The sequence below is a fragment of the Lissotriton vulgaris genome, chromosome 3_1 (genome assembly GCF_964263255.1).
Source record: "Lissotriton vulgaris chromosome 3_1, aLisVul1.2, whole genome shotgun sequence".
In the NCBI taxonomy this organism is placed as follows: Eukaryota; Metazoa; Chordata; class Amphibia; order Caudata; family Salamandridae; genus Lissotriton; species Lissotriton vulgaris.
Genome location: NC_141689.1, coordinates 865,924,216 through 865,940,537, shown reverse-complemented (window position 1 = coordinate 865,940,537; position 16,322 = coordinate 865,924,216). Strand labels below are relative to the sequence as shown.

The 16,322-nt window shown below is 46.7% G+C and overlaps 1 protein-coding gene across 2 annotated transcripts in view; it reads right to left on the bottom strand.

The window, feature by feature from the left end:
• PTCH1 (patched 1) overlaps window positions 1-16,322 on the bottom strand; it is an 88,272-nt gene that overhangs the window by 50,601 nt on the left and 21,349 nt on the right. The window contains exons 1-2 of one of the 2 annotated variants that reach the window (XM_086961181.1): window positions 14,932-15,450; window positions 13,996-14,188 (exon numbers count right to left, since the gene is read on the bottom strand). In XM_086961181.1, the coding sequence (XP_086817307.1) occupies window positions 13,996-14,188; window positions 14,932-15,117 (379 nt within the window). In that variant the 5' untranslated portion in view covers window positions 15,118-15,450. Of the gene's footprint in view, window positions 1-13,995; window positions 14,189-14,931; window positions 15,451-16,322 lie in introns of those variants that run through there. The other variant, XM_086961182.1, reaches the window with a different exon arrangement.

The window sequence follows — 16,322 nt, the reverse complement described above, 5'->3', positions numbered from 1 at the left end:
GTGAAAACAACAGACAGCAAGGGAACAGGGATAAAGTACATGAGAAACAGATCACAGGGGTTGGGGGAGCACACGGGGAGAGAAGTAGAAAGCCGAGAAATTCCCTAAAAGCAGTCCCTGTACTTTAACGCACTTCGACCGCTGGTTACATAGTAAAGAAACAGACAGGTTGTTACACTATGCATGATACTACGTGACACAGAAAAAAAAATCAGTTCACAAGCACATAGGCTGTGAGGGGGAAAACTAAGGATAATTTTATTATGGCTGCATAGTTAAAATATCTATCCACTGTTTCCTGGAGGTACTTTCATGTTTGCTTTTGGGAGAGAGAGAACAAAACTTTAAAAAACATGGCTACTGCTGGGATGTTCCTACGAACGGGTGTGTGAATATGGGAAAGGAGTATCGACGAGCATTCTGATAAAAGGGGCAGGCCGACTCCAGACCTGGTAAGGGTTTTTGCCTGCACTCAGGGGAGGGGACAACGTTGCATTTAGTAACAGAAGATGACAGTTTGGACGGGATAGGTAGTAGTGAGGGGCCGAGAGATAATGGGGGTTGTTTGAAAGGACACAGACACCCGATACGTAGAAGGAGAGTGGCTGCAAAAAGAAACAGAAACAAGTAAAACAAACATATGGCTTGGAAGCGCCCCGCTGGTACAGTGGCATGCTGCAATCATGTGTTTGCCGGCCCGGGAGTGGTGCGTGCGCAGTCTGCTCTTTTTCGAAGCACACTCGTGCATGTGGTTCGCCCCTGCGCGCTCACACAAGGTGGATGTCACCACAAGCAGGAGTATGTGCTTCGTAAAAGAGTAGAACGACGGCTAAAGGTCCTCCTATGCAGAGCATGCGCGCTGCGTAGGCGAGACCTCAAAGCCATAAGGAAGCATTACATCTTCTGTTAAGTTAAAATGCATACGAGGTGTTGCTTTCTATATATCCTGAGAGAAGGCACGTTGCTGGAAATTACCTGCATCACTAGCTACCAGTATGGCTTGCCTAGAACCATTGTAAGCACAGTTCAAAACACAAAAAATGGACTGGAAATCAATTGTAAATAAAGGATAATACAGGCATGTAAACGTTTCTCTAGATAGTTCAGATATGGGCCTACGGTACTGTAAAAGAATTCCCGTTCTCCTTTAGAGGCCAGGGGTGCTCAACCAGCTAGTATAGAGAAAACTACAAGATTGCATAAGGACCAGGAAACTTCAACTTTGACCTCTTGCTTTTCTGAGGCCACCTCTGGTTACCAAAAGGGGGAGCCCTAATCAAAAGCAACATGGGTTTGGGGTGGGAAAAAGAACATGCCTCAGGCCTTGAAAATGTAAGGATCAAAGGTGAAGTCCAGCAGACAGTGTTGGATACGCTGGAGAGCCAATTCTGTGCACAATGGCGGGATCCATGTGAAGTCAACATGCAGTGAGCTGACCGGTCTATTGCAGTGAAACAGACAACCGAGGCAGCACATGGGCAGTCAAGCAGGGTGAAAGGAAGACAGACACTGACAATTTGTGTAAGTCCGTATTAGCACCTGGTCTCACGCAATCCTGGAAGAAGGGCCGCCTGGGTACTCTGCTACCTCAAGACAGTAGACACAGAGGCAAGACACTCCCTTTTCAAGAACTCCAACAGCATCCCAACCACCCAGGACGATTATAAAGGCAATAGCTTGTATGGGAGGGGAAGGGAAGGGCAGAAAAGGTCATTAACCCATTTTACCAGGCAAAAAATACATGGAAAAAATAAAGAAAGGCAATGGCAAAAGCAGGCGTCTCAGACTGCGTGTAAAAGGACTAGTAAGTGACCGAGGGTTTCTTCTTCCTTTATAGCTGATGCCTACAGAGTCTAGGCTCCTCACAGGAACCCTGAATACCAGCTCTTCCTATCAGACCCTAAAAGATGACTGGTAACAACCAGAACTAGGAATGACGACCTGTACTTGGAGATTACCTAATCCGTTTACTGTACTGCTTTGGCTACATCAATCTTTTTCTGCTCCACAGTCTCCATGACATGCACAACTGATTTGTCCACCATCAGACTACTAAACGATCATTGTCAAATTTAGACAAACTGACGCATAGAGGTCAAGAACATTCCTGGAATGTGAAATGCTACGCCCAAAGGACTAAAACAATCTCACTATAAAACCTTAGGATTAAACAGCAGTGCATGAAACAAAGAAATTATCACGTAACTGCATTGTGGAAGGTTACTGAAGGGGGAACTTAAAATAAATTGTAACAAGGAACAAAACTGAAAAGGTTAACTTGCCTAAAACCATGGACAGCATTCAGCAAACGATGCACGTAAATTAAAAATGGAACAGACTTGAGAACATCTGAAATGTAGAAGGCAGTGTAAGAAACCCAAGAACCACCACAAGAATCTTTTCAGATGATCCTGCTAATCAGTGCTGGAAATTATGTATTTTTGCCTGGACTAGCTGAAGCTCCAATGCATATCTAATTTCATTGTCCAAACTGTTTAATTCAACCTATCATTCACGAAAGAACCCCACAAGCATGCAATCTGTCAGCAGGCCTACTTGTGACTTGGGCCTTAGAACTTGGTCACCTTCGTCGAACCACATCCTATTTCTCATTTTTTTAAATGTTCATCCTATTTCAGTTGTTTTACTTGCATTTGTGGAGCTTTCTGCTGCATAATCACTTCCCTAAAAAAAATTCCAAACAAAGGCTCCGAACAGCTTTACATGCTCAACAGAATTCAATTCCTTTGACGCAAGTGTTTTCATCAGACAAGTAATAAACTGAAGGATTCGTTTGCAATGGTCAGCAGTTACATTAAGGCAGAGGGCTAGAGCATGGACAGGTCTTGAGTATCGAAGCCAGTCCTAGAGACTGCTGCTACATAGCAAAACAGGAGGACCCCCAAAATTTGAACTGGCCCAGAAAACAGCCCAAAATGATGCATTGTTTAAATCACGAACCACGGAACTTAGGTACCCACATACTACACAGGGACGCTCTTCAAATGTCAACAGGGAGTAAACAGAAGGTTCTATACTTACAAGTCAAAATTGAAGTTTGGACTGAGTTTATGAATATGAAGAATTACAGTCCAGCAGAAACCATAGAGCCAATAACCCTAAACACCAACAGAAATTGGCAGTACTGCTTCAAAAAAATAATTTGACCCTCAAGAAAACAGCCAATTGATCATCTGAAGAAACAGATGAAGATCAGAGAAGGAAAGATGAAGACTAAATATGTAAATACCATCAACCAAAACATGGAAGCTGTTTCAAAAAAAGGGGCAAAACTTAGACCGTAGTGAAAAACAATTAGGTCAGTGAGAAAAGGAGGCGAGCACTAGAATACATATGGTACAAACTAAAGATGACTAAAACTACACACTTGTGGACCACGGACATTAGCCAGGGTTTGGTTCCCAGCTGGAATTTTAAAGTCATGCCATAATATGTGAGGGCCACAGCATTTACAGGCTGTTATTTGGGACTCTCGTCAAGTTTGTTGATTTTGTTTAATCAACATGCTGTTGGTCCAGGATATGGACTTTAGCTTCCTTCCGAACCAACTATCTAGGTCAATATTAAGATTGTGTATAGGTTACAAAGGGTTGTTCATGAATGTTCTGAATGGCATGCAATTACGCTGAAAAGAGACTTTTCACCAATTCACCACTTAGAAGCCAATATTATTTCTGTACATATTTCTTAACTACAAAATAGATGCAATTCCTGGGCATGACCCGCAGACAACGCAAACTGATTCTATAGAAAGCGCGAGCCAAGGGCAACCTCTCCAGATGGGAGAGTAAATGCCTCAACTTCAGAGTAGCTTTGCTGCTTGTTTGAGAACATTTATAAGGGTGCTTTTTGTTGCCTCAGCTGCCTTCTCTGCAGGAGACCAGCTTCTCGCTTACCCTTTTAAATCCTCTCCATACAGCTTCAAATATTTGTGAGATGTTAAAAAGCCATTTACAACTCTCGTGAAAATTCCACCTACTATACGGTTCTAATTCAAACTACCTAAAAAATAAGGAGGAAAAAGGTGCTTGAATGATGTGTAGTACTCTAAAAAGTAAGTTAATCCAGTATGCGCCACTAGAACGGTGCTGAAGCGCAGAAAAATTGAAAGCTGTGAAAATATTGTAAAGCCGAATGTGATTTCTTTCAAGAGCCTCTCACGGCTGCTTTCTGTGCCATCTGCTGCCTGAGTAAATTCCCAGTGAATGGAGCTGCACTGAAGCAGAACTGCTCCCGCACCAGGGCACAATCGGGTCAGGTCAGCACACCCTGGCACCGTCACAACTCCCACCATCACGGTACCAATGCAGGACCACCTCCTCCCGGAGAGGGCAGAACCAGCCACAGCTCCCATTTCTCACACTTCCTTTTCCACACGCACCAGAAATGCCCGGAGGCTGCGCTGCACCAAACCTGACTGCAAGAAGCCCAGCCCTCCTGCTGCTAAGTACCAAAAGCAACTACGTCCCGCCCCCAGCTAGGCAACCCAAAAAACGTTCAAATAACCTGCTCTTGAGAAGATCCACCCCCCCCCCCCCCCCCCAACTTGCGATGTTTTACAAAAATATGGAAGCACGGGGACCAGATCGACAGAGTCCCAAATGCAAACACCCCTCCTCCCCCATCGAATCAGTTGAAACCTTCTTAAAAAGCAAGTGGAGCGGCTGCAGCGGCCAAGCTCTCCCTGCGCATTCAGCGTGTTGCATAACATTAACCCCGCTGCCTTCTGCAGGGCTGACATCACCTCGGCTCCATTCTTCGGCGCGCCGGCTTCCCATTGGCTGCCCCCCCACCCGGAGGCCACACGGGACCCGGGACAATGGCAGCCCCTCTCTCTCTTCAGGCAGCACCCCTCCCTCACCCCCTCCCTCCCGGATTCATCGCAGGCACGGCTGCGCCTGGGCATCTGCGCAGGGGAAACATCACTGGGGGCCACTTTTCAATGATTTTGTTGAGTTCGGGATTAGCTGGATTAAGGGACGGTTCGTAAGGACCCCCTGCAGCTGCGAGGAAGTTTCATCACGGGGTCAGCATAGTTCGAACCATAGTCTGTCAACACCAATCGAGGGAGACTACACAAAAACCTGCCTGTTTATAACACGAAATAAGCGCGCACAGAGCCACCCAAAAATGTTCGATATTTAATCTAAAACTACCTGGGTTCGCTACAGTAGAAATGTCCGGTATAGTTGGGTAAATACGTAGTTTATTTCGGTTGGAAAACGACAAGAGCGTGTCAGATCTTTTATTTAAGTTAGTACAAAGTGCCCGCCATATTAGGCCAAAACCAGCAGCCGATACACACATGAAGTTAGTCCTTTTAAAGAAAACTGTCCTAGGTCAACACTCATGGTCGCGGTATACACGGTGTTACCATTCGAGGAACAGGCTTCGGACACTTACGCGTGGGCACTCCAGCATCCTGCGCATAATGTTCCGTCAGTCCAATAAAAAAATATAAAGGCCCGCAATACGGAAGCTATTAAATATGGATAAAAGCGAGTGTTCCCTGCCCCATTGCAAAAAACTGAACATTTCTTGCCTTACCCATTGTATTTATTTTCTAACCACCATTTCACTCAAACTAAAAAAAGGTATGGAAAAAGGACCCATAGATGTGCGCATTGTGTTTTGGGGAGATTCTTCCCAAGAGGCCTCATCTAGCACACAAACTTGGCTGTTCAATCAAAGCCTGATCTGTTATATTTCTGCTTTCTCCCGTTTGCTGCATTCACCAACCAGAGAAAAGGGGGCACCTCAGCGGAGGCTCTGGCCTGCAGCTGTAACACAATACTTTCGCACAGCCCTGTCGACCCCTGACATAAATTTTACACCGCAGCTGGCATTTACACACTTAGCATTACCATATGTATAGCGGGCTCTCTGCTAATTATGCTAATCGCCTGTCTAACTCTCTGCTGCGAAAAATGGTTGTATTTAGCAGTCCACTGGCTACCAATGCAGCTTACTGTGTGGCTGAAATGTACATTCAGGCTGCCCTGAATGGCAAGATTTTTCCACGTTGCTGGCTTCATTCAGGCCACAGAAAAATTTATTCAAGTCAACTGGTTTCAGTCCGCAACAAAAAAGTTACGAGAAAAAAGTGAGCGTGCTCCTGCCCTAACATTCTAAGTCTGCTTGCAAGCAAAATGATAAATCAATTGGTGTGGGAAACAAAAAAGGAGAGAGCTTTCTTTTGCAAGCCATGTGAAACTGTATCTTGTGATAAAAGGGAGGCCCATCCCTCCAGAACTCGGCAAGAAGTAGCGAATGGGGAAGTGACAATTCTCTGATGTTGCAGCTTTTGTCTTCAAGAGGGAAGGTTGTGTTGGCTTTTCAAGAAACCAAAAAAATCTGGATAAAGCATAACCAACAGATTCTAGTATGTGCACACAAACACAAGCAATGGAGGGGCCACGCTGCTTTGTCACAAAAGGCATATTGCAGGTATAAGAAAGCACGACTCTGCACCTACTGGGACATGGAAGAGGACAGCAGAAGTACAAGAAACAGCAGAGCTTCAGTACTGCGCTTGTGCAAAGGCATTACTTAATAAAGGTGCCCCCCCCCCCCCAAAAAAAAGTTTGCAACTGTCTTAGGGACCAAGAGGAGCAGGACACGTCAAGCTGATAAGGGGGCCCCAAGTGTAAGCAAGTACCTCAAATTGTGGACCCAAGATCACTGAACTTTCTTTTGATAAACTCAGGTTGTTTCAAAAGATTACACAAGCCAAATATACATGGGATTTGCTTAGTATCTCAAAGAATTCTTTACAACATTCACGTATTCATTGACTGCAAATGTGCTAGACATCAACATGCCTAACAATCCTCCCAGGTCAAAATTAGGACTCTCATGGGCCACCCAACCGGTGCAAAGCCCCCCCCCCCCCAACACCCCCCCCCCAAAAAATAAATATCACAACAGAAAAGCATAGTTTAATATTCCATTCCACAGCAGGCACCAATACTGTATATAGGGAGGTGCCTGCGGTATACACACACACACGTTTTTATCACCCATGTAAACAATGAACAAATCTAATGAAACAATTTGCACAAAATGCAGAAACAAAGTAAAGCCAGTGTGTTTAGTAGGCCATGTCTTGACAAAACAGAAAACACGAATTAATGATTATATAAACCAGAACAGTACACTTCAAAATAACTCAAAACAACCAAGCATATGTGAACCTGAAAATACAATAATATGAAGATGTAAAAAACTAAGGAACCATGTCTACACAGATTTCCATTCGTGGATGGAGACACCCTTGTCGGCACAAAAACCAAGCTGTTCACCCTAAACACAAATAACACTACAACTACTGTGCTCTTTTCAAAGCGTGGAATTCTCCCTTCAACCCCCCCCCCCTTTAATCTGAGGTGGACCACCCTGCACTCGTGGCAATGAGTTCTGTTTACATTGCAGAGCTTGACTGCATAATACATCTGGCATTTTTGGGCTGGATTCCTAAACCGGGGGCCAGGCACCCCTAAGCAGTGAGTTAAGGGACTAAAGAAATGATGTTCAAGTTGTGCTTGTGGTCATTTCCAGTTATAGTGATTGCAGAACCTTTTTTGTCACCAAAGGCTGGTAAGCAAGGGGAGCACATAACGAAAATGCTTGCTTTTTTAACCCTCGAGAGTAAACGGAGCTAGAATTTCGATAGCGAACACAAGTTGTGGTTCAAGGGCACAACACACACAAATAAAGGCAACAGTGCAGTTTTTAAACACGGGTGATGCATCACCTTTCCATTGCAGATGTAACCCTACACAGTACGGAACAAGAAAGGAAGACTTGGGGCATAGAAGGGCAATTAAAAAAATAAAACGGACATTACTATCCCACATCAACGTCACGCAGGTCATCCACCTCATAACAGTATTGTGCAAGTAGTCTAAATGCGATAATTACATGCTCTGTGGACTGCCAAAATGTGTCAATGTAGTGATGGATTTGAGAAAAGACAGTCTAGCAGGGCATGTCATGCTGGGCTGGAAGTTCAGACAAGATGGAAACAATAGACATCTGTTTTTATATAGCCGCCATATTTGGTGTGAGGCATCATGGGAATTGCCAAAAGAACTGTAAATCAGTTGTTGAGTAGGTTTATTATGTAAGCGTCCTGCTTTGTCAGTTTATTTTTGGGGGAAGTAGACAGCTCACAACCAGCGAATAAGCAAGTTTTCTGAGCCCACTTTGCCAATTGTGTCCATTGAAAAGTCTTAGACTAGGGAAAAAGCCAGCAAAGACAACAGTAATAATATTTAGCTATATAAAGACTGGCTGAACTGGAATCTAGTTAATATAAAAGTATGTGATAACTTTTATAGGAACGAGTCCAGACTGACCATAGCATGGACATCCTATTGCGTCTCTTATGAGAGGATAATTGAGAGGGTACACCATCAGAGGAACAAAATACACAGCATCTGTATTATCTTCCAATGTCAATGCTGCTTCCATATTTAAAAAACATGCTTCCAAGCTAAATTACCCTTTTCAGTTTAGGCAGGTGACAACTAGGACCGATTGCCCCAATATCATGTTATTGCTTCCTTGTGATGAAGAGCAGCATTTTCAACTGATGCCTTTCACAGCATGTGGTCTAGCTGGAAACTTCACCTATGACAACTTGATGACAGCAAGCATCAGTCTTCAGACTGGAATCATCAACATATATGTTGCAAGGTCTTCAGCAAGACTACATTAGTGATACCCTATGGCAGTAGCTTAACTGTTCTTTTGGAGTCAGGAGTCCAAATAACAGTGTCCCAAAGTAGTGGCCATTAGCATCTGGAGGCTAGCAGGTTAATCTCATTGAGTTCTGCATCTTCCAAAAGTGGGAGCATCTACAGAGGACATGGTAGTATTGCTCAACTGATAAATAACTGCATCACTGTATCCACCGACAACCCCTCGAATTCACACCTCCCTCAACAGGAAGGGTCTGTACTCTTCAGATTAAACCCCATAGTGTGACCTTCCTGTAGCTTACACTGGAGTACAGGACGGGTGAAAACACCTTTTCAGAGGAGGAAAAAAAGCCACCCCCTTCCAACAGAGCCGGTCTACAATCAGACCATGACAAACAGAATACTGTATTTTCATACCCACACAATGCCAGGTGAGCCAAGTAGAAGCTAGGAAAGCAAAGTAAAAAAAAAATGGGCTCCTGACCCTAGCAAACTATAGATTTTGCTAAATGGGTTGAATGTCAGACCACTGAAGAAGAGGGATTAGGGAGAGCAAAGCAGCAGTTACTTGAGCAGATATCCGCCTGCCACGGCATCTACTTAAGCAGAAGCAAGGCACTGCAAGGAGTAGCATGTTAGTAGAAAATAAGGTACCATTAGAGCATTAACTGGGAAATCATAGCATTGGCAGAGGACCAACGATGCTTCATGGGAAAAACAAGTGAATGGGTACCCAGAGCAGAGCTTTGGCTGGAAGGTGTGTTCAAGCAGGGCATGTGATGCCACATTCTGCACCCTGGGTAATCTTCGTGGAATACACATTAACTGTGCAGATCAAAATGTACACCAATAGCCCAAAACTGGGTGAACCATTGCAATTTATATTAAGAGTTCTGTACAGGTGATCCAGATAACGAGTACTGAACTGACATGTTAGAGGTGGTCAAGGTCCTTGCCCACTGGTCAAGGCTTACTATGCCGACTCCACACCCATCAAATAAAGAACACAGTAAACCTCATCTGGTGGAAACTAGACCAGGCGTGTCCAGTGTCAACCTGGCCCGTTGCAAGTGGTCTATATTGGATCCCACTGCTGGCATACATGTTTTGCGGATCTATCAAAGAGCAAGGGACAAAAGTCCATCTGATTATGGTCATCTATGTATACAAGTTGGTTCTTCTATTTAATCAAGACACCAGCCGCTAGAATGAAACAGCCAAGAATTCCATTGTCTTTTCTTCTAGGCAAGGGTGGGACCTTGCCTATGGGCCCACAGACAACATTAAACAGTAAAAAGAGAAACAATGTGCAAGTGAGGACATGCTGAAAACTTTTTTACCCAGCACTGCATACACGAAATGGACCAAGAGCCCACTGATGACAGAAGCATGAAAATGCACTGAATTGGACAGTAAAAGATAGCAGTCTCCTGGACACCAGTCCAACAGTTCACAGAACAGCAACCTTAAAAATACAAGCACACACCACTAAACAAACTTAATTGCGGGAACCAGACAAAGAGCCAGCCAACATTAATCTAGACATCACCCCAGGACTAGATATTAAACAGACTATATCAGGTTTCTGGTGGGTGTGTTCTCCTTGGTTTCTTAAACTCATGACACGGATGCTGCCCTTCCTTTTAAGTAAGAGATGTGAAGGCTTGGGTGGTCGGTCAAATCCAGAGAAAAACTGGCTAAAGTGGGCCACGGTTCTCCCTTTCAATCCTGTTCAGCTATCCCAACTGAATGGAGATCATTTTGAGAGACTATAAACTTCAACACCCCCCAAAAAAACATGAAAGTTCTAGACCAAAACACACAAAAGCACAATGAAAGAATCATTTTTAACATGGCTTACCACTACTTATCTTTGTGTGAAAAAGAATAGTGCTCCAGCATGTACAGTATCAACATTTTATATATTTATTTTTTTAATTCAGGGAGGTGGCACGCCACTTAGTCACTTCTCTGCAATCTCATATCATTCATTGTCTGCCAGTAAAACACATTTTGGCAAGTGTTCCAGAAAGTCTTTTAGTAAAACAATTTCATCTGTGCTATTAAAAATTAAGAACTGTCTAATGTAATGCTGGGCTTGATAGAGATGGATGTATGTGCCTGCTACTTGCTGTAAATAAAAAATAACCAGCATGGGACGATAGCATGAAAACACCTTTCAACAATAGGAAGGACGCAGGGGCTGGAAGAAAATATTCTATGAATTAGGAATACGAGGGGAGTAGTGACAATGTTGGTGGCTATAAACACCTAAAACTGGTCTAAATCAAACAAATACATTGTACAAAACTGCAAAGCACTAAAGGCATAACGGATTCAAACTAACGTGGGCAAAATTAAGGCAACATCATCTTACTTTTACACCCCTCCAGGCAGATTTTCGCTTGAACGGTTAAACTTCATTGGAAAAATCCCAAATGGAGCATATTTAGCAACACAAAAAGGCCACATTCTGCGCTCAGGCATGTGTCTTCGTCTATGCCTGCACAAAAGTAACATTGTTTCCCCCTCACAGGCCCCTAATTTCTACTCCCATTCAGCTTCTCGCCCTGTACTCCCTTCTGTTTATACAAAGTCAGAAATATGCAGTGGCTGCTAATTCCCTGGTTTATTTGTCTGCGGCCTATGTACGTGGCCAGATCATATAAAGCTAACTGAAAAAACATACAAGCCAAGCATAAGTTTCTCTCTATGTAAGGAGGGGCACAGCTGAATGCGTGATGTGCTTGGTTTCAGACAAACTACTCTTATAAGCCGAGGTCTTTCACCTAGGCCTGCACTGCAAGCTTCTCCTCTACACCCTCTCCGCCATTTTGAAGTGCATGATTGGTAAGTGCATACCAGGCTTTCGACACAGATGAATCCCAGGAGACTTCACGAACGCCAAAAAGAGGGTTGTGGTAAAAATGCCCTGTCCCCATCGCCCAGGACTGCAAACAGCTAAAGGCCCAAAAAATTACATATGTACACGTGTTTAATATGCAACTATATAGAGTTAACTCACAGTCAACAACAAAACCGATGTCAAATGCATTCTGTCCTGAGTTATAGGCTCAAGCCACAGGCCAAGTCCAGTAATGAGTGAGGAGCCTTAAAGGACATGTAAATCCAGTGTCAGCAAGGTTACAAGAACAAGCCACCCACTGTGAGCACAAGGTTTTACATTGTAGGCAGAAGCCATGGTCTGTAGTAATCTTGCTCTTTTCAGTCAGTCATCCTCTCCCAAACCATGGTTTCAAATAAGCGCCCAGCTTTCCAATGTACTAATACAAATTAATTATTTGAGGGGTGTGGGGGGTGGACAATAAAAAAAACGTTTACCATGACATTGTTTTGGCTCTGGAAGTCTGACATTATTGGCTAAAGTCCAAAGTTAGCTAAGTCACACTTGGGGATTCACGTTCATGCGTGTATAATAAGTAAGCGTGCAGTCCATACGAGGAGATCTTGCATAAAAACGTAGCCTCCACAGAGAATCCACTAAACACGAAGAGACTGCTGTAACAGGAATGAAGCAATTAAAACACTCAGCCTTATTAATTGTACATATGGGAACTATTTAGGAAAAAATGCAGACTCCAACCTGCAGCAACTCAGCTCGGGTCACAAAGAAATATGCCAGGCTAATGAGCACATATTACGCTGTAGCAAGCGGATACTTCATCCCAAAAGTTTCCCCTGTGGACAGGCCACCCCCATTATAGACATCTGCAGCCACGCACGATGCATCTATGGCTACAGAGAGCCCAGGCGTCCTTGAAGTCCTTGCACAGAAGTGACTCATTCATCTGAAGCAACAGCTTCACTGACAGACCATCCATTGTATTAATGTGAGCTACCTGTAAAAACAACCCCAAGATGGAGCCTATCAATCACAGACTGCTCTTTCGTCATCAGATCACCATTGGCATAAACAGAAAAGGAGCATTTTGAGCTACTCTCGTTTGGAACAAATATAGGAGGGAAATGGACACCAATGTTGGAGATAGTTGCCACCTGTCAGAGGGCGGTGCACACAATCCCCAGGAGGTAATGCTACAAGGCCTCTTTCGAACTGCGACAAGTCTGACTGTTTAAAACATGAGACAGCCTTGAGGCGCTACATGTCAAGAGACCTTTAGCACAACATGGCGAGCATTACTTGGCTAGCGAAAAATCAGAACACATTGCATTGCATGCAGTCCAGATAATTATGAATCGCATGTCAAACTCTAAATTGACGGTCTTGTTAACTGAAAGCCAGAACCAAAGATCTTAAACAGTCACGTGACCAACAGAATTGCCATCTTTCAATAGCAAACAGTAGTTATACAGAAAGAAATGCAGCATATATCCAAGTAAAGTTATATAACGTTTCCGTATGCTGGACACCCCTAGATTTATTGTGTAGAGAGAACTGACTTTAGGCAACCTCATTGCAAGTTTTGCACATATAGTCATCAGTAAACAAAAATGGTGTTAAATGGTTACGGAGCGTCTATTTTGTAATGCGCACCACAAACAAGCGTAGATACAGTACCACACAGTTGCAGAAGAGCGGACAAAGTAGACCTTCACTGCTCACAAGTATAATCAATATTTAAAAAGCCTGTTCCCCGACAACACCAAAAGAGACTGTTCTATGTAAACAAAGCAATACACCAACTACACTTGGTTTAAACATTTTAAAAACCACCAGTGACAACCACCAAGCTATCGCAAATTGAGTGATCATCTACATGGTTATTAAATCGGGATTGCCATGAATGAGAGTTAAGAAATCAAAAGAACAGAAAGTTACAAGTTTATTGAAACAAAGTCTCACTAAACACGGATGGCAAACATACACGTACAAAAAAGGCATGTACCAGTAAATCTCCCTCGCTAGAAAATGAAACGTTAATCTACTTAGAAAACATGCGTCTCACTGCTTCACATTTTTTTTTACCTTGAGACAAATGTTTTTCCCTTCGCTCTGAAAGTTGAAAGCCGTCCAAAAAAACAGGACCACACACAGGCAGGATGGCTGGCTGCAGAGAGCGGTTCTGGCTGCTGGGGGCAGTGCAGGCTCTGACAAGATGGCGTCCCAGAGCAAAACAAGCATAGAAAGGGAGCCCCGAGCACCCCAAACCTCAGCTGCCAATCAACCCCCTCCGAGCGCGTGGAGGTCCTTTGTAGGCCCGGAGCCCACTGCAGCTGCCTGCTGAGTGTAAGGGGGAGCACAGCTATGCCGGGGACGAGAGTGGCTAGAAAAACAGGGGTCACATCTTACCTTCCACCCAGAGCTCCTCCACGTTGGTCTCCAGGTTGGCGGCTCGTAATCCGACGGCGAAAGCGCCAAAGATGAGCAGACCCACCGCCAGGAATTTGCCGCAGTTCCTCTGAATGTAGCAGCCCAGTCGGAAGAGCAGTCCCTGGAACTTTGCTCGCAGCCAGAGGGGCGCTTTGCGGCCCGAAGCTTTGCCCTAGAGAGGGGGAGACAGACAAGGCTGGTGAGGACGAGAAGGGCTGCCTCGCACACAAGGGGGACATTGAGGTTGGGAGATAATTGAGAGGGGGCAGGTGAAAACAAGCAGGATCAATAAACTAGGGGTGCAAACATTAAGAGTGCAGAAGAAGGCCAACGGGGCTGGTGCAGTGAGACGTACACAAGGCTAAGGGGGCAGACACGGGTAGGGGAAAAAAACACGCGGCATCTGGTGGCGCTGGCTGTCAAGACAGAGTGAATATACACATGGGAAAAAAGACTGGGGAATTACTTTTCCACCCAAAATAAGCCTGCGTCCGTAACACATTGATACATTTTCCAACGCTTTCCACAACGAGGGTCGGCAAATGCCACAGCAGAGGCACGCTGCTTTTAGCACTAAACGGCAAGGCTATGTGTGGGAGAACGGTCGGCCTAGCCAGCGGAACTCTGTAGTAAATAGGCCGGTCCACGTGGTGGGGGTGGAGTAAAGCCAGCCAGGAGGCAGTGGCAGGGTGTCTGGCTGGTCGTGCCTGGAGGAGCAGTGCCTGCAGGGATCTGGAGAGCCTCCAGGCTGCTCCCCGCGCCACAACACAGATTGCGCATAGCCTGAGGGCTCACACCACATCCTGACCGCAAGCCGCGGACCACCCGGGAGGCAGGGGAGGCGGGGCTGGGTGGACCACCCGCGGCGAGGACCCAGGGGCGCCGGAGGATTCGAGGAGGGCACCAAGGACGCACCTTGGAGATCTGCTCCAGGGCGAACGCCGCGTCGCAGTAGCTCGGCCGCTGCAGGTACTCCGGGTCCAGGGGCGGCCGGACGGCGGCGGCTCCTCTCCGGCGGCCGCCCCGGTTCCTACGGCGACTGCTCAGCCCCAGAGGCGGCGCGGCGGCCCCGCTGCTCTCCCGCTCGGGAAGAAGCACCATAGTGGGAGCGCGGGACTCCGCTTCAGAGCCTGGGCGGCGGCGGGCAGGCGACTCGGGCTGGGCTGGCGGTGGCTGGGCTGGCGCTGCTGGTCCTCATGCTGCTGCTGCTGCCGGCGGCGGGGCGGGCTGCGCGCCTCCCATTGCCACATTTCGCGAGGCTCCGGGGGGCTCCGCCGCGTCCCACATCCAGAGGCGGCGGGGAGGGGGCGCGGGGGCCGCTCCAGCCTCTCCTGCCCCCGGGGCGCGTCCAGCTGGGGAGTGCGGGCGCACAAAGGACGGTGCTCCGGGGGTCTCAGCGGCACGTCCTTGGCGGGTTGCTCCTGCTGCTGCTTCGGGTGGAGGCCGGGTGCTTACTCCGAGGGCCGGGGTGCATGGCCTGCGCGTGGGGCTCCGGGAGCAGTCTGCCTGCCGCAGCCTCCGCGCGGTGTAAGGAGCAGGGGATGCAACCGAGGGCAGCGGGGAAAGCCTTCTCTGTCTCGGCCGGGGAAGGGTGGAGGAGGAGCCGGCGGAAGGCGGGCTCGGGTCGGGCCCGCCCCGGGCCTGTCAGATGCCCCTGTTCCGCCTCAGCCATTGGCCGGGCCCGAAATTACTCAGCAAACACGACTATTATTAGCTGCTTAGCAACAGCTCGGCGGAGCGCAGGACCACCCAGGCCGCCCGCGCTGTGCGAGCCTCTGCGGCTGCGGGGGAGCCCCCTCCCGGGCCTCCAGCCCTTTAAACCCACACCCGCCCGCAGGGAGGCGGAGGGGGCGCGGGCCTGTGCAGAGAGAAGTGGCCTCCCCTCTCCCTCCCCCGGTCGGTCGCGGGAGGCACCCTGGCCCCAGGCGACGGCAGAGGCTGGGAGGTCCGGCTCCCATTCCCAGGCTCGCATAATGACAGGGTGCGGGGGCAGGCGAGGGGGCGCGCAGCCCGCTGCTCTGTTTTTCTTTCAGTCCCACAGCATGGAAGGAAAAGCACATGTCGACGAAAATAAAGCACTGCAAAGCTAAGCAGAAAGTTACTTTGAGAACCATATTTATGAGATTTTCTTTTGAGAGGTGTGTGGTGGTCATGCTACTTTCTCGGAACTTTTCCAATCACATCAGATTTACTTGTCCTTAACTCTGGTTAGAAGGTTTATCACCTCTACACGATTTGCAATGAACGCTACACGGGACATGGATTCAAGTGGATTCTACGTTAGGGTGCTTTCTTAAGTCGCTAAA